General features: G+C 48.1%; 2 protein-coding genes across 8 annotated transcripts in view; one reads left to right on the forward strand and one right to left on the reverse strand.

Moving 5' to 3' along the window:
• The window catches only part of LOC113592161 (somatostatin receptor type 5), a 19145-nt gene extending 5433 nt beyond the window's left edge, over nt 1-13712 (reverse strand). Inside the window, exons 1-3 of one of the 6 annotated variants that reach the window (XM_081701170.1) lie at nt 11830-13712; nt 11189-11729; nt 3755-5032 (exon numbers count right to left, since the gene is read on the reverse strand). In XM_081701170.1, the coding sequence (XP_081557296.1) occupies nt 3755-4894 (1140 nt within the window). In that variant the 5' untranslated portion in view covers nt 4895-5032; nt 11189-11729; nt 11830-13712. Of the gene's footprint in view, nt 1-2100; nt 5033-6472; nt 6934-11188; nt 11730-11829 lie in introns of those variants that run through there. The other 5 variants (XM_081701169.1, XM_081701168.1, XM_027032927.3 and 2 more) reach the window with 5 other exon arrangements.
• Nucleotides 13713-13733: 21 nt separating this feature from the next.
• The window catches only part of pkd1a (polycystic kidney disease 1a), a 99897-nt gene continuing 93630 nt past the window's right edge, over nt 13734-20000 (forward strand). For both annotated transcript variants that reach the window (XM_035534595.2, XM_081701165.1), the window contains exon 1: nt 13734-14148. In XM_035534595.2, coding sequence (XP_035390488.1) covers nt 13880-14148 — 269 coding nt within the window. In that variant the 5' untranslated portion in view covers nt 13734-13879. The remainder of the gene's footprint in view (nt 14149-20000) is intronic.

Consider the following 20000-nt stretch of genomic DNA (forward strand, 5'->3'; position numbering starts at 1 on the left):
AGGCCAATTTTCAACTGAAGGCTACATACGTAGAGTATAAAAGGAGCGAGAGATCGTGTGAAACACTGGATGTGAAATTCTTCAAGGAAAGTCACTACAATAAAAAAAACATCCCACACAAAATTAAAAAAATTAAACATTTTTTAAAAACCACAAAATGGAACAGACCACTGTTATCTTTGACCTGGCAGAGACCAAGTTATTCCAGTCCTGCTAATCCCAGTGCTAATCCAGGCATGGAGGCCCACAGACCATCTGATTTTAGCACCCCAACAACACAGCTGTCACCCACTGGCATTCTCCACACACACACACACACACACACACACACACACACACACACACACACACACACACACACACACACACACACACACACACATGGTGTGGAGTGCACTCAGTAAACCTTTGTGACTCTGCTGGAAGCAAACATCTGTGTCATATATGAAACACTGCCCCCTTCCCCAGATTCCAGGCAGTCACCAGGCTCTCTGGGGCTCTCCACTCTTCCCAGCCCCTGGTGGAACGCTGGAGGGGGAATGAGACGGTCCCACGGCTTGGCACCAGGCCTGTGACCCACTCGGCCTGCAGCCAGCCACAGGGAGACTCACGACGCTCTGAGGAAAGGAACATTCCGTGCTGGATGTCGGAGCATTCCGAAGATCGAGGAACAGCAGCTAGGCAGATCAATACCAGCCATTATTATTAAACTGACCTTTCCCTAGAATTGATTGATTTTCCTGTCAATGATCTGAGTACTACAGAGATATTTCATTCATGCTTCCACAGTTGTTAGGATATGTGAGCTATCATATACATAAACGTATAAAGGAGAGCATACTACAACAAACTCACATCAACAAAAATCACCTTAAAGGATTGGTTTCTGCAAAACTTGTTTCTTCAAAATTCCCCCAAGCTTTCTTTAAAAACCAAACCAAAAGCCAAACCAGGTGCACGTGAATCGGAGCCCTACAGCGAGAAAAGACGAAGCTACCTGAGAGCCTATCAAAAAGAAAAACAAAAAAAAATCCTCTACAAGAGAGCAAGTGACACAAATCATGTGACTAGAGACGGACTGCTTCCTAGCAGGACACGGATTTGCGAAGGACCGTCCTTAGCTGGAGCCAGACCGCTCCGTGTATGATTAATAACCCTCTCCAGCTAGGCCCCCCACGTTTGTGATGAGGATTTAGCCTGCCATCCTGCACACCCTGCCTGTGTGGACTATGGTTGTGTCTGCACCAGAGGATCACGGGACATGGGAGTGAATGTTGATGATTTTGAGGCACGCAGATTTTTTAAGATGTGCTGGGAACATTCCCAGGGTCTGGGTTTAGGTCCAGGCCTAAGAGACACATGCTCTGACACACGCTAACATGTACATGTATGAACACACACATACCACACATGCACATACATACATCTAGATTGATACAGAACATATGTGCAATACAGTTCCCAAGGAACTTGTGATAACATTATTCTTCATATAACTTGAATAGGTAAACAAATACCACATGTGTTCAAGCATGCGTACAGGCACGTGGACACACACACACACCTCCACAGAGGAGGTGTGAGCACTGATCCTGGAACAGGGTGTTAAATGCCACTGCTGGAGTCTGAATGCACTGTGGAATTCTCACCATTACAAAATTATATCTATAAGGAATGTTTTACACACACACACACACACACACACACACACACACACACACAGCAGGGAAAAATAACCCCCCAAAATGTTTTACTACCTCTGCTGTCTTTTGACAAGGGACAACAGCACTCTTGCTAAGTTCCATTGAGGGAGAGGAGAGGAGAGGAGGGGAGGGGAGGAGAGGAGAGGAGAAGAGAGGAGGGGAGGGGAGGGGAGTGGAGGGGAGGAGAGGAGAGGAGAGGAGAGGAGAGGAGGGGAGGGGAGTGGAGGGGAGGAGAGGAGGGGAGAGGAGGGGAGGGGAGGGGAGGAGAGGAGGACAGGAGAGGAGGGGAGAGGAGGGGAGGGGAGGAGGATAGGAGATGAGAGGAGAGGAGAGAAGGGGAAGGGAGGGGAGAGGAGAGGAGAGGGGAGGAGGGAAGAAGAGAAGAGGGGAGGAGAGGAGAGGAGAGGAGGAGAGGAGAGGAGAGGAGAGGAGGGGAGAGGAGGGGAGGGGAGGGGAGGAGAGGAGAGGAGGAGAGGAGAGGAGAGGAGAGGAGAGGAGAGGAGCGGAGAGGAGAGGAGGGCAGGGGAGGGGAGGAGAGGAGAGGATGGGAGGAGAGGAGAGGAGAGGAGAGGAGAGGAGAGGAGAGGAGAAGAGAGGAGGAGAGGAGTCAGTTTGGCGGATGTTGCAGTAAGTCGTGCAGAATGTGTTTTAGAGGAGGGAAGTGTGGAATGATTGTGATTTGCTGGACATATGAAGACTACTGGCAGGCAGACAGGAATTTTATGCTTCCTTCAAGAGTTACTCCGTCCCTGCGTTCCAGAGTTCTCTCACACTGAGCTCTCCTGATCTCTCCCAAGCCATTCTGGTTCCCAGTGCTGTCTTGGGCTGTACCTCCACTGTCCCAGACCGCCGTAGACCCAGGTGGTTCTGGTTAAGAGTTCTGTGTTTACACTCAAGAGCTGGAGAACCCTGCTGCACGCTGGAACTTCAACCCGCGCTGTTGAAAACATATGGACCAGGATGCCCTGTGCACACAATCTACTGACCGAATCTAGAAAATCCACCACTCTAGAAGATTCAAACATTCTAGAACTATCCAGAACAGCAGTAGCCAATCAACAACAGTCTTCCCTTGTTTTTGGTTCTGGAAGGGTAGTGACACTCGAAACACCCCTTCAGTTTAGTACTAGGGCTTCAGAAGACATTGTTAGCCATGCAATGTTGCTCTTTTTTAGCACTGATATTGCGGAAGGCTGCAAAGTCCAGTCAGGACATATAATAAATCATCTAATGTTTTGTGCTCCTAGCATCCAACAACCCCTGCTGCCCCAGAGGAGCGCGCTGGAGTCATGGCATTCACATAAATCAAGACAACATAAATCAGAATAATGCCTGCCAGTTATTAAACGCTTTACACCAAGGGCTGACCGGTGTAAACCAACATATCGCACATGGCTATACTTGGCTACATAATCACGCATTGTCATCACAACATGATATTTCTGTCAATATCCCGCAGGCAAACAGCGCACTGGTGTCCCTGGGCTGTAACATAGTGCGAAGGTTTAAATCTAATTTTACGGTACCACGGTTGAAAAGCAAAGCCTACGCTTATGCTTCCATACAAATGCAGTGTAAAGGTTTCTAAAAGAGTTTACCCGGTTTAAAGAGGGACTGGTGTTAAAGTGGGTGAAGGGGTCACCGGGGGCCGGAGCTGGCCTCCCTGCACACACACCGCAGGACGTGCTGGTGCTGTCAAGGGATTTATGATCCAGCCCCCCACACATCAAACACAAGCGGGTGAGGTAGAGTGTGTAGGACTGCGTAGGTTAAACCAGGATCTAAATAAGGGCCTGTTGTCAGTTCAAGAGGACACACATACACACAAACGCACGCACACACACGCAAGCGGAAATCCATCCCCATTCCCCTAATGTGACCTGAGGGGATGTCTAGTGACACCCAATACTTGGATTTCTGGCAGAGAAGTTTAGGAAAACAAATTCAGTTGCAAAATAGGTCCAGATGGAGAATAGCTTTACACACACACACATACACACACAAACACACACCCAGAGCACAGCCGCACACTGCAGGGCTGGTACCAGTACCTGGCTGTTCTGTGCATGCCCGTTGAGGTTGTTGTTCCGGGGTGAGAGGAAAGTGTCGTGCATGGTGGTCTTCTCTGTCCGCGGCGCGCTGGGTTCACCGTCCTCCACGCCATTGGCCTTGCGCACACACAGAACCTTCCGGAAGCTCTGCTTGAAGTTGTCCGACAGGAAGCCGTAGAGCAGCGGGTTGGCGCAGCTGTTGACGTACGTCAGGATGACGGAGAAGAAGTACACACTGACCATCAGGCTGTTCTCTGGGAGGATGACGATGAGGTTGACGATGTTGATGATGAAGAAAGGCAGCCAACAGAGCACGAACACCACCACGATGACCACCACCATGCGCGTCACCTTGCGCTCCGAGCGCCGGCGCCTGGTGAAGCCGGCGCGCACGCCCGACGACTTCACCCGCACGATGATGAGCAGGTAGCACATGCAGATGACCAGCAGGGGGCCAAAGAACCCAAGAACGGCCGTGTAGAGGATGAAGGCCGTGGACCAGACGGCGCGCGGCTCCGGCCAGCTCATGTTGCACGAGTGGAACGTGTCCTGCACGTTGGAGAAAATCACCACGGGCAGCACAACCACGAACGAGACTGCCCACACGGCGGCGCTCACCGCCTTGGCCACGCGCGGCCGGCGCCACCTGGTGGACCGGAGGGGCTGCACCACGGCCAGGTAGCGGTCGATGCTCATGACCGTCAGGCAGAAGATGCTGGTGAACTGGTTCAGTGAGTCGGCTGTCATGACAACCCGGCACAGGAAGGAGCCGAAAGGCCAATAGGAGAGCACGTTCTGCGTGGTCAGGAACGGGAGTCCCAGGATGTAGAGTTCATCGGCCACGGCCAGGTTGAGGATATAGATGTTGGTGACGGTTTTCATCTTGGCATAGCGCACGACCACGTAGATGGCCAGAGTGTTGCCGACGAGTCCAACAATAAACACCGTCAGCGAAATGACCGCGGTGACCATGGTGCTGGTGCCATGGAACGGCAGACTTTGGTCTGAAATGTTTGTGGAGATATTTCCCAATAATTCTGAGACCCTTGGCATTGCTGGAGTTCCTGGAATTCTGCTTGCTGACATGTTAAATCCTCCCAATAGGGGCCCTTCCCATTCGGATTTGCTCCCCAACTCCATTCCTGATCAGGGACAGATGGAGGGAGAGATGGAGGGAGAGAGAAACAGAGGGAGCGAGGGACAGAGTAATAAAACAGCAGAGAGACGCAAACACGACACGTCAGTGGTCTCAGATGCCCACGTCCTGATGCCTGGGTCCTGTGAAGAGAGACAGGAAAGAGAGAGAGAAAGAGAGAGATAGACAGAGAGGATGAGAGAGAGAGAGAGAGAGAGAGAGAGAGAGAGAGAGAGAGAGAGAGAGAGAGTCAGTCGGTGCAAATTAGACAGAATCTGAACATTTCAGTTGAAAAACACTGCACAGATTGTACCTGCTTCCAATGCAGTGTTAGTCAGTTCTGTGATTCAGTGGAGGTGTCCCTGGCTAATTTGTGTGTGTGTGTGTATGTGTGTGTGTGTGAGAGAGAGAGAGAGAGAGAGAGAGAGAGAGAGAGAGAGAGAGAGAGAGAGAGAGAGAGAGAGATTGTGTGTAACATTGTCTGCACAGTCTCATAGACCAATGTTGTGCCCAAGTGAGATGAAGTTATGAACAGCTTTGCCTATGATTAAAGTCATACGTTTTGTTCGCTTTCTGCACTGTTTGTTCGTTACGTTTGTGCGCATACAATATGTTTGTATTACATTCATGTAATTGTTATGTCCGGTTTGTATTCTGGGACGCGTGAAAGAAACGAGCCGAAGCGAATTTAATTTCATGACTATTTTAACAGCACTTAATCTCTGACAGACGAAAGCCCCCGTTTACCGGAGCGCGAGCCAACTGGGCGCGGGAGAGGCAGGCGCGTTAGATGGCTCGAGCTGGGTGTTTATCTTATTCGCATGCCCTTTCGCCATCCCTCCTGTCAAACTACTAGAGGAAGGAAGAAAAAGAGGTGTGAACTCCGTGTACTGTTGTCTTTTGCCAAAGCTAAATGTCTCAAATGTCTCAAGCATTTGTCTTCATCAGAACCTCTCACCGAGCTTTCTGCTGCGGTCGTGATTAGACATCGCAACGTCGCACGACTGTGCTTGTAATGACGACCAGGTCCGTTGTTTGATTGCCTTACCACATGGACGTGCAGAAGTGAAGTGCGAGTTGTGCACAACGGACGCGCCTGCCCCAATCTCCCAGGGCTTCACCCAACTTTGTGTCGAGAGTAGCGCGGAAGAAACGGGGGGCAAAGGGACTCTTACATATTCACACTCTTACATATTCACACTCTTACATATTCACACTCTTACATATCCACTCTCTTACATATTCACACTCTTACATATCCACACTCTTACATATTCACACTCTTACATATCCACACTCTTACATATCCACACTCTTACATATCCACACTTACATATTCACACTCTTACATATTCACACTCTTACATATCCACACTCTTACATATTCACACTCTTACATATCCACTCTCTTACATATCCACACTCTTACATATCCACTCTCTTTCCGTGTTTGTTCAGTTAATGCGACGTACGGAGGAGAACACACGCGTTGTTCGTTGTAAGTGAGACCCCGCTGTCCATGGTGTTCGGCTCTTTGATGAACGTACTACCTGTCAGAGGATGAGAAACAGAAAAGCAAATACCTACAAGCGGAGTTTGGTAGTTAAGACAGGCTTGCGTTGTTTCAGAGTCCAAAACGCGCTACAATCCCGCGTTTCCAGCCCAAGTAGATTTCCAGCGCCTTAGTTCAAACACGCCGCGTTCTTGAACGTACTCCAGGTTATGGCTGACACTCATATTGCTTTCGTTGCTTTAGGTCATCCCGCAAACATCCGCACTAAAGTCCAAGTGAGGATGCATTGTGTGTGTGGCTGTGCCTGCATGCGCGTGTTTAAATAGATAGGGGTGTTGCACGTAACTCTCGAGCTCGCTCGATGCCTGCGTGCGTTACGGAGCTTTCGCGCGCGCCTCGCGCTCTGTCACATCGGCGGGCACCTGCAGAAGAATGCGACGGGGAGCGGCCCTGCGAAAGCCCGTTTACCCGCGTTCGGCTTCAAAAACACCCGCCTTTCAGAGTCTAAACTGGCTTGCTGGTCAATCAAAAACGTCGAAGAGTGTGCGTGAGCGCGATTGTGCTATAATTATTTTTTTTTTTTAAGTAAGAAGAGGAAGAAACAAATAAGGAATCGAGTCGAACAAGACTCGTGAGAGAGAAAAATGGACAAACCAAAGAAATAATAACTATAAACAAACTGTTCCCGCGGGACAGTTCACCCAAGAGCTCCTATCAGGATTGAATCCAGGTGCCTGAAGTAGCACCGCGAGGCTGGGCACGTGCGCGCGGAACATATCTGCTCTGGTCGTTGTAGCCCAGACTAAGACACCCACATATCACACCACGCGTGCATACAGTATAGTTTGATATAGTTTGTTATTGCACTTGTCTGTGCTTATGTTTGTTTTGCATTTCTAGGCATCAGCATTAGTCCCTGTATTTCAACAGTATTCTAGTTCAATGGGATCTTGAACTGCAACCTACAATATTGGCAAGGCTGTATTCTGGGAGTAGATGACAGCACGCTCTGGATAAGCGCGTCTGCTAAATGCTAGACAATCATCAAAAAAAAAGGAAAATTGTGCTATTACATAGAAAGGCGTTTCAGACTACTTATTTGTTGGGAATCGTATTACTAACCCCTTTCATATACACAGTGCATACTATCTGTAATTCACCTTTTACCCCAAAATGTCATAATAATTGTTTTCTTCCTATAAGAGTGATTACTCTCTCTCTCTCTCTCTCTCTCTCTCTCTCTCTCTCTCTCTCTCTCTCTCTCTCTCTCTCTCTCTCTCTCTCTCTCTCACACACACACACACACACAGCTATATAGTACATGGTTCAGAGGGAATCATTTTAATCGCTGCTATGCCTTTGGCTCACCAGTCTGTTTGATCAGCACTGCAGACTGGACTGCGTCTACAACAGCCCGTCGGCATCGTGTGACTGACCAGACACGCCCATCACTCACAACCACGCCCACAACCCTGCATCACTTGCAGCCCCGCCCACAACCCTTCTTCAGCACCCACACACGGATATGCAGCTGGGATTAAAACCCATGAGAGGACTGCAGATATGTCTCTTGACTGAGTAGTGAATTGGTTTGGTTGAGTTAACACACACACACACACACACACACACGCGCGCAGTGTCTTTCTTCATTCAACAGCATGTAAGCATTTATTATCTCACACACACAAATAGAGGTACAACCATCAATTCACCTTCTCTTGTGTTTTTAAAAGTAACAAATGGTTGGATGGAGTGCTACACTTGCGTTCTGCACTAGAAAAGTTGCAATTTGCTAATACAGATTACATAGAAAAATTATTGCATCAATGGATATGACTGTATTTTGTTTATCTTATCTTTCGTGGGACCAGATAAGTCTGATTAACCCTATTAATTATGTACCACAATACAGGCAAGAACAGAGCAACTACTAGTCAAATGAGCGCTCAGTCAACAGTTCGAGCCTTCTATAGGCTCCTCCTAGTGGTCACAACAGGAATTGTCTGAAATGTTAACTGTCAAATTCTGATTTGAATATCCCTACATCTCTTCAAATTCTATCCTTGATTGCTGGAACAATTAATTGGATAGATAGATTTAGGTCACGTTTTTCACTGACCTTTACAGTGTGTATGTGTGTGTGTGTGTGTGTGTGTGAGAGAGAGAGAGAGAGAGAGAGAGAGAGAGAGAGAGAGAGAGAGAGAGAGTTAAAAGTGTGTGAGTATGTTTGGTTATTTGGACAGCTATATATGTGCACCAGAAATGCTCTTTCAGAGGCAGATTTAGTGCACTGTGTGTGCACTATGGAGACTGAGCCACCACCAGACCCAACCACATAATCTCATAATCTCATAATTTCATAATAAGAGAAGTAGCCTACCCTTCAGGGGAGTAAACTGAAAACAACAGACTGACCTGTTCCAACAGCCTTCAACATAATCACAAGTGAGTAAGAAAAGCAAGGAGGAATTCTCCGATGTAGGATGCGAGAAGCGAAGAGAGGGTGAAGCGCAGGGTGGAGTACTAGAAGCTGGAGTCAGACTGCATCAGTATCTGGTTCACACAGGCTTTACCAAAACAAACAGGGCCCGCTTGAGTGGAGACTGCTGATTAGCAGCTGTTTGAGTGTCATGTCATTTCAAGTGGCTGCAATGTCAGTCCGAGTGATGAGTAGATTGGCTGGAGGTCTGTTGGAGAAACTGGTAGTGTTTACTGAACAAAGCAAGGCCGGTGCAGCCCTTCATTGCAATTCAAAGATTGTTAAACTTTACGCTAAATAGTGAGAGAGAGAGAGAGAGAGAGAGAGAGAGAGAGAGAGAGAGCGAATGAGACAGAGAGGGCTTACACATTAACGACAATTGACCTTATGCAATGTCACAATAGATCATTGTGTGTGTGTGTGAGTGAATGGATGAGCTCTAGTGGTGTTGAGTTTTCCTAACGCAGAAGAAATTGTGTCTTTCACAGCCACTGTGCATGACACTGCTACAGGTATGAGAGAGAATACATTACTGCAGTCTGGGGGCAGGTGTGTGTGTGTGCGTGGGTGTGTGGGTGTGGGTGTGGGTGTGTGTGTGTGCATGTGTGTGTGTGGGAGAGAGGGAGAGAGGAGAGAGAAGGAGAGAGGGAGGAGAGAGAGAGAGAGAGAGAGGGAGAGAGACAGAGGGAGGAGAGAGAGAGGGAGGAGAGAGCGAGAGAGGGGGAGAGAGAGAGAGAGAGGGAGAGAGAGAGAGAGAGGGAGGGGGGAGAAAGAGGGGGAGGAGAGCGTGAGAGAGAGAGAGAGAGAGAGAGAGTTGGTGTCAGTATTAAGCAGTTAGACGGGCATTCAGGCCCCTGCCTGTAGCAGACACGCCTCAGACTAACAGAGGCTCCAACCCCCTGACACCCTGCAGCTCCATACCACGAGACTGAAGGACAGGACCAAAAGCCCAGGGTCAGACAGGAGCAAGCTGGCCACTTAGGGGAAGGCACAAACCCGAACAGTCCACAGAACAGGGTGGAGGTGAAAAGAAAAGCCAACAATCACCACAGGAGGAGACGGGAGGAACCACCGGCCTGAGGGGGTAACGTGGTACACGTGTGGGACATGCTACTGAGTGGGAGTTTACCAGAGGACCTTGAACAGACCCAAAACCAAGGGCTGCGTTTGCGACAGGGCCAACGGAGGTGGAGACCCCTGGTGGACAACCAGAGTCTGTCTCCCGGACCTGCAAGTTTCTTTTAAACAGCATCAGGAGCATTCGCCCATGACTCTGCAGAGGTGCCAGACTGGGCTGTTGCATCTCTCTCTCGACAGGTCTCCCTTCTCACACCACTACAGCCTTGTGGCTGAGCCCGGACGCAGCAACGTAAGGGTCAGCGTGCTTAGACCCTCGTCTAGGTCTAGTACACTAGCGTGACCATTACTCCTATGGAGATAGCTAAGCACTGCTGTAGGTCACTCTGGACAAGGGTGTCTGCTAAATGATGTAAATGTAAATTTCCGTTGGAGTAAATCGCTGGAATGCGCTATGGCAGCAGTTGGCTTACTACTTATGGCAATAATGCTTTTTAGAGTTGGACATGAGCAACCTGCAACATCTCCTGAGTCTCCTGGGACCACTCATCTACGGCAGGACCACTAGGACCATTAGATTACCACAGGACCACCCATATACCACAGGACCGCTAGAGTACTACAGAACCTCTCATCTGTGGGACATCTGTGATGTGGGACAACTCGTCAACCATAGGTCCACACAGCTATTGCAGGTCTACTGCGGGACCACTCTTCTACTATAGGATCATCTGACTGACTGGGATTCCATGGGAATAGAGGCGGGAACGAACACACTGGATGGGATTAGACTTGAAGAAGAGCGCTAGAAGAGGTCTGTGCCTGTTTGGCCCAGGTAACGTAACGTAACCCGACTCCGGGACTGTCTTGATAGCGTCACAGAAACCTTCCCAGTTCCTGATTGGTGCATTCCACCTGCCCATTAATGAACCTTTTCCAGATTGGTTTATTCTACCTTCCTGTAGTCCTCTCGATTGGAGGATGCCCAGAGCAGCGTATGCCCAGGTCTCTTCAAAAGTGCTGTCTGGGGAACAGGTTGAGAAAGATACTTCTTCCACCAATCATCCCTTCTATGTGACAAAATACAAGGCAGAACATGTATTTTGGTCAGTGGAATAACGGGTTGATGTTTCGTGGGCGAGGGGGTGGGGGTGGGGGGTCTTTTTTGGCATTACTTCAACCTGGGAGCACGAGATGGATAAATCAAATTTGGCAATGAATAGGGCCCACCTGGCTTGTCTTGAGTTGAATCTTCTGCCAGTCTCTTCTTATGGTTTGTGAGTTCAACGAGTGGCTGCTGTACCTCAGATGGTGTGTCCACTCGACCCAGCATGACGTCACCGCCAAGAGTTTCTAACGCTTCAGCGGCAAGCTTCCTGGAATAACGAGCACGGGGAAACATCTCAGATGGGTCACCAAGCTTGAGAGCACCTACATCCACTTCTGAAGTGTCTACCTCCACTATGAACTGAGAAGGGTCAGCGCACTTGAGATGAGGTGAAACATTCCTTCAGTAAAAGGCCTCTGCAGTACTTTCATCCCAGTTTGACTTGAGTCCCACCTAAGGCAGTGTGGGGTTGCTGTAGAGCAGATTAAGCAGTGGTAAAGGGTTGCAGCTCTATCACTACTTGGTTTTGGCCAGGAAAGAACAGCCTTGCTCTTCTGTTCTCCATTTGCACCTCCTCTGGTCCAGTGATATAAGGAGACGGTAAACTGGTTGGTCACAGCGAGTGAAACGGAGCTCAGCCTGGGGTGCAGGGATATGAGGTCACTGTAAAATAAAACAAATGAGACTCAGAAATTCAGTGAAGAAAATCAGAATCAGAAGCAGAATAAGAATTTGTTTATTGGCCAAGTATGTTTCCACATACCAGGAATTTGATTTGGTAAAATTGTCCAGATTGAAGAACTTGAAGAAAATTTGTCCAGATTGAAGAACTCACATAGTTAAAAAGCTCACAATTTTAAAATGTGCTATGCAATAGATCAAAGGTGTGCAGTACAAAGAGTTTATGTGAATGGGGGACCCGGGTCTTGGTGATGAGGCTGGCTGCAGCTGGGATAAGAACTGTGCTGGTGGCCAGAGGTTTTTGTCAGAACAGACTTCAGCTGTCACATCCAGGGGCCAGTCGTGAGCTCGCCCAAGCCATGCAGGTCATGGAGGGATGGTAGGTTGCAGCCGATCTCCTTCTCAGTGGAGCGGATGAAGGTGCTGGCGTCTGCCCCTGTCCTCGGTGCGTAAGACACCTCCTGTGGGACTGAGCGGCGTGAAGAGCACCAAGCCCCAGCGTGGTTCAGAGTTGAAACGACTCCCTCTCTGTTCTGGTCGCTTCTGGTGGCTTGAGACTTTCTTTCGTAGCACTGCACTGTTAAGGTTGTACGGTCCATGCCTCTGTGTCCTGTGCTTGCACTGGGTGTAGATTGATCCCCTTTCCCTCCATAATTCATCGGATTCTTCAGTTCCCCTAACAGCCTGATTACGGTTCTACTGCAGCCTTGAGGTGCACAGGTGCACAAACTCCTACCATTCTTAGGTTCTTATCCCCCCATCTGCCCCTACTTTTCTTTCTCTGTCCTCTCTCTCGCTCCCTCTTTCTCTCCCTCTCTCCTACTCTTTTTTTCCCTAGGAGGAATTTCTCTGTGAGATGTAAAGTTCTAAAAACACCCACGCAGGTGTCTGGTATGATCCTTCATCGTTGCCTATCAGAGAATCAGAACTATTCATTAGTCGTCAGTGCAGGCTTGAAGATGAAAAGTGGGTGCACATACACACAAACACACACACACACACACACACACCCAGACACATGCAAAAACGTACAAACAAGTACACAAACACACACAAACACTCAGACACACGCAAAACCACAAACACACGCACAAACACTCAGACACACGCAAAAACACACAAACACACACACAAACACTCAGACACACGCAAAAACACACAAACACACACACAAACACTCAGACACATGTAAAAACACACAAACACACACAAAACGCCACTGTGATTTTGTCTTGTCTTTGCCTTAATGGTAGTAACCAAAAATAATTGCCTTATTCATTTTTCAAATAATAGAATAGATGATTGTTTTTGTACAATGTATTTTGTCTTCTTGTAATTACCTTTGGTTTTCTATAGGCATTTCCTCTTTTTGTCCATTTTCAAAATGTACAAAAAACAATACACACCAAAACAACAAACAAACCAAAAAACAAAACAAAAAACCCATCAAAAGCACCTTTATACGCAGCCCGACCGCGGCAAAGAGTAACGCTCACCCGAGATCGGACCGCCGGCAGATAACCGGTAGACCGTCTCGGAAGTAGGGCGCCACCGTGTGTTCATAAAGAAACGCGCGGCGCTAATTGCTGCCTTCTGACATCAGGACCACGGTGTACACCGGTTGCTGAACGTTGTCCGTGCGAGGCATTGTTTGCTGACAATTTAAAAAATAATAATTCGAAGAAAGCTACTTACCAAATTATAGCCTATTATTCATTATAATGACCTATACGTAATGTTTACAGTAATGTGTGTAAATTTCGTTTAATTTCGGTAAACTGATAAAGCCGTAAAAAATGGATTATAAGCCTGTCTAGCACAAAAGTTTGAGTTCTCAGAAGTCACAACGCTCATGTCTTCTCCAGTGGCGACTTTCGGCAATGCAGGAGGGGCAAAGGGGAAAGGAAGTTATTTTGGAACTTCTGGCGGAGCTCGGTGCGTCTTTTCCCGTCGCTCGAGGAGCGGAGCTTGTTCCGTTAACGGTCAGAGGGGGGACGTCATCGAGCTTGGGGGGGGGGAAACGTGCTTTTTACACCGTTTCTCTTATGAAAACCACCGAAAACGGAGAACTTTTCCTTTTCAGCATCCCGGGAAAACTTCCACCAGCAAGGGCGATGCGATGTGACTGAGCTATGCCTTGTGGAAATGGACAGACTGTATCTAAGCGAAAACATGGCGTCTGCGTCCCAAAGTCCGGACTGCTTTGCGTTCTGCTTCTCGCACTCTGCTGCCGCGAGCTGTCGTCTGGGGCTCCGGGGGACGGCGGAGCGTGCAGCCCGTGTCCCGGGAACTGCTCGTGTGCAGTGGTGGGACCGCGGAGCTCCTGCGTGGTTAACTGCTCCGGCCGCGGACTGGAATGGGCCCCTCCGGCGCCCGACCTGCCGAGCGACACGAACACCTTGTAAGTCGCTAATACGCTTTTTAAAGATCGGGCCCGCGCGGTGAAAAGAAGTGGCGCTCAGACCCGCGCGAGCGCGCGCGTGCGTTCTTTGTTGTCGCGCTGGGGTAGAGAATATTGGTGTGAAGTTTGATTCGGGATTCAGACAGGGATTGTTTATGCTCGTCGGCTGCCTATTATGAAACACCTACCGTTATATACACTCTCTCACACACACACACACACACTCTCACACTCACGCACACTCACATCTATCTAGTCAGTGTGATGCTTCACGTATTTATGACTGGTAACCATTAAAATAATATTTGCTGCCATACAAATGAATCCGATCACATGTCAGTGATTGGTGCTTTAAGTATTGCATTTCTAGTGCATATCATACATTCCCTTGTTTGTATGTATTTAGTAAATACACTTCAGAATTCAAATATATGAAACAAAATTTAAAAAGAAAAGTTCTAATTGGCTTTAATTAATTGCAAAATTACGTTATTGTTAATTTTAAAAGGCATCTTACGTTTTTAGAACTAATGGAATGCAACAGATGAAATGAAACATGTATGGGCCAAGGGAATTGAGTTTAAAACTTAAAAAGAAAATCGCACAGTACAACAAACAAATAAATAAATATTATATGCTGGGGAACAGTGTGAGCGCGGACCAGCTGGTCGCACGAGGTCCTCTCTCGCGCAGAACGGAGGAGTCCGTGAGCACATCAAAGACCCGAGTGTTGACCGAGGTAGTCGCGGGACAAGCTCGAGGCGTGCACGGGGCCGATAATTAACCCTAGAAAAACCAGCTCGAATGAATATTCTCGAGGAGAGAACATTGTGTTCTCGAGCGTGCGTGTGGCGCCCGCATGCGTTATCGATTTACCCTGCCTCATTCCGCTGCTTATACGCGAGAAAAGAAACGCGCAGCTGTGCAATGTCTTTTGAACTGAGTTGAAGTGGAAGGTGCGCCGTATCCATTTGCTAAAGTAATTTCCAGCAGCGCTAGATTTGTCCGGCCCGCCGCTTAAAGGTACAATAGTTAACAGTTTAAAGTATCCCCGCATTCATTCGTTCTCAGCCCTCTGGTGCGCATCACTGGCGAAAGGTTTATTCATATATTTTAGACTATTTCGCCTCCGAGATGTGCGGCTATTTTTACAGTATAATTTGTGGATTTGGATCGTCAGTGATTTGCCGTTTAATTGGAGACGCGAGGCTGGACTCGCGACCGGGCCTACGCAGAAAATGAGCACGTGCCCAGGGAGCGAACATATAAACGTATGGAAGCATCTCTGGGGGAAAGAGCGGCTGCCAAAAGCTGGAAAGGGAAAAAATGAGATGTCAGATGTATGTTCAGTGTTTTTGTGGAAAAGGTAGTAATCTGTGCTGCACGGTGAAAGGTCGTTATTTGTCAGTCTAATTATCGGCTGATAGGACATCTTAACAAAGATTATTAGATTTTTATCTGACGAAACAACAACAACAATAATAACCATTATTATTATTATTATTGGAATTATTAGTGTTATTATTGGAATAGATTATTATTGGAATTATTAGTGTTATTGTTGGAATAGACTGCAGAGAGACACTGTGACATGGCTTGTTTTTTCTTGTGTTTTTTCTTGAAGTGTGAGGGAGAACAGTGCCCATCTTGTCGTTGTTCAGGCCCGCCACGTGTTTGTGTTCGGCGTTTGTCTCGTGTGTTCGTGTTAATTGTAGCCACGCCCCCTTGTTTGCGTGTTACTCCTTACACCTGAACCTCATTACGCACCTTCTTGCTCATTAAAGTACGCGTTTCAGCCTTCAGATTTGGTGTGTTTGGTCGGTCATTGTCTCGACTAAGGTGTTATGAACTGCTGCCAGTGTGTGTGTGTGTGTGTGTGTGTGTGTTGTGTTGTGTTGTGTTGTGTTTTGTTTGTCGGTTATCTTTCGAGTTTTACTTTCGTTTTCACAGCAAACGTCTTTTTAGTGTCCGCGGCTTGACGCTCCCGAGCGTTACAAGTCTCCTCTCATCGTCTCACATTCCCGTCCAGCCCTGTTTCTAGATGTCATGACAACCAGACTTTGTCGTTTCTTTTTTGCTAATGACCTTTTGAAGCGTCTTAATATGACCTTTCCTTACATTTCTCCTTTTCATCTTTCTGTCTGTCTGTCTCTATTTCTACCTCTCTAGCCCTGACCAGCCTGTGTGTGTCTGTGTGTCTATTATATAGAATTGTCTTTCTGCCTCCCTCAAAAGTAGTGATGCCAAGGCAACACTTATTCTGCAGCCGTTCTGGTCTTTAGGTGTTCTGGTTTGAACCGGTTGCTACTGGACCACGCTGGTATTATTGGTTTTCCCATCTTGGGCCTCCTGGCCTTGTGCTCAGTCCCCCAGAATTCACTGGGGCCATTCTATTACCCACAATTCTCAGCGGCTTGGCCACACCAGGCAATGGAAATTATGTTTATATTAGTTATGAGCAAATGAGAGAGACAGATAGAGAGGCAGAGAGCTGAGAGAGAGAGAGAACAGGAAACGACTTTTTTTCACATGCTCATGGCACTGTGTGTGAGTGTGTGTGTGTGTGTGTGATAGTTTGTGTGTAGGCATGTGCACCTTTTACAAGCAATTCGTGGCACAATTAGCCAGCCATGTGTGATGGAAGGGTTGTTTTGTTGCCACGGTGACCGTGCTTGATGACGACGCCCACATGGAGAACATTCCAGAAGGTCCTAACTGCGGAGGGATAATTCACTGAAGGCCTCACGCACTGGTGGAGCCTCAGAGACTGTCATGCGTGCTCCCGGAGTGCCCCCTCACCCTGTGAGCGCCTTCTACCGAGCTGCACACGACACCGGCAACGTCCGGCTGCCGCCCGCGCTGTGCTGCTGAACTCCCACGTCGCAGGCTTCTTGTGCGTAACTTACGTGGCGCAGAAGTGCCTTTTACTCATCATGTCTTTATTCAACCTCTTTTATTTGTTTCTCATGAAACAGTTACACAATGCAGGCATGTCAATTATGAAGATAATTAGGAAAAACAGAATGAAATCAACATAAAAGCAGTGGGTGGAACGTTTAGCTGCTGAGCACACACACCACTGATTAACATATGCAGACGTGCAATCAGTGTGTGCTGCTGTTAACTGTACACATTTCGTCCTTAGTGAGGATTTATGGGGCTAAGGCCAACAGGAGAATAACAGTGGTTTGTCAATGACTAGCTAAGATGAGAGAGGACATGTCTGTGTGTGTGTGTGTGTGTGTGTGTGTGTGTGTGTGTGTGTGTGTACACACACGTGCTTGTTTGTCTGGAGGTCAGTTAAATAGTTACCACTTTGTTAAAATGTCATAGTAGTTGATTGGGTGTGACATGGGCCTTGTTGTGGTTGAGTTGTAAGACCTGTGTGGTTATTGACAGTACTGGGAATGTGCTGTTCCCACTTCCTTTAAAGGACGCATAATATTGGTCTTACACCAAACAAAACTTACCTAAAATCAAAATATCTCTCTCAGTCTGATATTAGGTTATTATCAGACATTACTGCCTGCATGGTGATGTAGTAACATACCTCTGCTACAGATAAGATGACACTTGGGATTTTGCAAAGAATGGCTTTTGAAGTGACGTTGTTTATAGTTTTGGTTTTTTTTTGTAATTAGCAGTAACTGCAGACATCTACTCAACCTGCCCCGCTGTGTTGTCATCTGCTTTCACACTGAGTCCAGAAGCAGATCCAGCATCAGATCCAGCTACGGAAACCTCAGACAGCTGTACTCACATGCCATGTTGGTTCATCACAATGATCAAAAACCATTCCATATTTCTCTCCTTTCTCTCTGTGTGTATGTTTGGGAGAAAGGGGGTGCGCTGATGGAAAGAGCAGGCATTTTCGAGCTCCTTACTGAGTAAACCCGAGCCTTTCTGCAGACACTGGTGCAGAGTTAATCAGGTGTCTTTCTGCAGACTACAGGCACCAATAGTGTGGTATGCATGTGCGTGTGTGTGTGGGTGCGTGCGTCAGTGCAAAAGAGAGTGGCCTGTTTTGGTCCCTGCGCGGTCGACTTATTTCTGGAGTGTGTTCTTTAAAGTGTGTTCCTCGCTGCCCTCAGTAAAGCTGGGTGTGTTTTATCTTCCTGTCTTTTCTTCTTTGATTTATTATATGACTCTGTTCATTCCCAGGCAGGTGGAAATAGCTAATGTTTCCTCAGAAGTGCTTTCACAAACCTTCTCACTTCGAGCTTCTCTTCTCACTCTACCGCTCTCTCTCTCTCTCTCTCTCTCTCTCGATCCATGTGTGTGGGTGTGTGTGTGCTGTGTTGTTTCTATGGCTGCAGGTCCCTCTCAGTGGTCCAGGACTTTCTAGATCCAGGCTGCAATTTTTTTGTCCTGGTAGATCAGGAACGTTGGCCACCCTCCCTGCGCTCCACCCACCCCCACAACCCCAAACATCCACACACTACACCCACCCCCACAACCCCAACCATCCACACACTGCACCCACCCCCACAACCCCAAACATCCACACACTCCAACCACTCCTCCACTGAAACATTCATACCTGCGGCTACTATCGCTAGGTGCTGCCGACTGACCTGATCGAACACCATTCTCCTCCAGACTGCCATGGCATCTGGCAAGAGACACCAACTACACACTATCCAAAAAAACCAAAACACCCCCAAAAAATAAACTAACTGAAAGCTAGAGTAAACCTAAAGAAAAGAAGGAAAAAGAGTAGGGAAACAGAAAGTAGGGAAGGAGTGAAAAGACCCGAGAGAGAGAGAGAGAGAGAGAGAGAGAGAGAGAGAGAGAGAGAGCGAGAAAGAGGCTGTTCCAGCATTGTGAGTGTTGTGTTATTGAGCCAGAGAGCGTGTGGTGGGTAACAGTGTTCCAGCTGATGGTTTACCTCAGGGCTGGAGTTCGTGAGTGTTCTGGGACCAGCTGCCAGCAGGCCTGCCTCCGACCACGACGCTCCGCACGGCCAGCCCCGCTCCCAAAGGGAAGAAAGCGGCTTCTCAAACAGGACGCCTCCGAGACAAGGAGCCGTGCCAGAGAGAGTGTAAGGGTAGGAGAGAGAGGGAGAGGGAAAGATTCCCAGATGTAAAATTTCATTTAGTATTGTTTTCTACTAGAGGATATGTCACTGACCCCATGTTCTTTAAAAACACTGAATAATGGGACTCTTTTTGTGGTGCCTGACAGGCAAGCATGACGGCCCATCCACATCTATCGGCCCATCCACATCCATAGAACACTACGGCCCATCCACATCTATCGAACACTACGGCCCATCCACACCTATCGAACACTACGGCCCATCCACACCTATCGAACACTACGGCCCATCCACATCTATGGAACACTACGGTCCATCCACACCTATCGAACACTACGGCCCATCCACATCTATCAAACACTACGGCCCATCCACATCTGTGGAACACTACGGCCCATCCACATCTGTGGAACACTACGGCCCATCCACATCTATCAAACACTACGGCCCATCCACATCTGTGGAACACTACGGCCCATCCACATCTATCAAACACTACGGCCCATCCACATCTGTGGAACACTACGGCCCATCCACATCTATCAAACACTACGGCCCATCCACATCTGTGGAACACTACGGCCCATCCACACCTATCAAACACTACGGCCCATCCACACCTATCGAACACTACGGCCCATCCACATCTATCGAACACTACGGCCCATCCACATCTGTGGAACACTACGGCCCATCCACATCTATCGAACACTACGGCCCATCCACACCTATCAAACACTACGGCCCATCCACATCTGTGGAACACTACGGCCCATCCACACCTATCGAACACTACGGTCCATCCACACCTATC

The sequence above is a fragment of the Electrophorus electricus genome, chromosome 18 (genome assembly GCF_041902795.1).
Source record: "Electrophorus electricus isolate QZ-2024a chromosome 18, ASM4190279v1, whole genome shotgun sequence".
In the NCBI taxonomy this organism is placed as follows: domain Eukaryota; kingdom Metazoa; phylum Chordata; class Actinopteri; order Gymnotiformes; family Gymnotidae; genus Electrophorus; species Electrophorus electricus.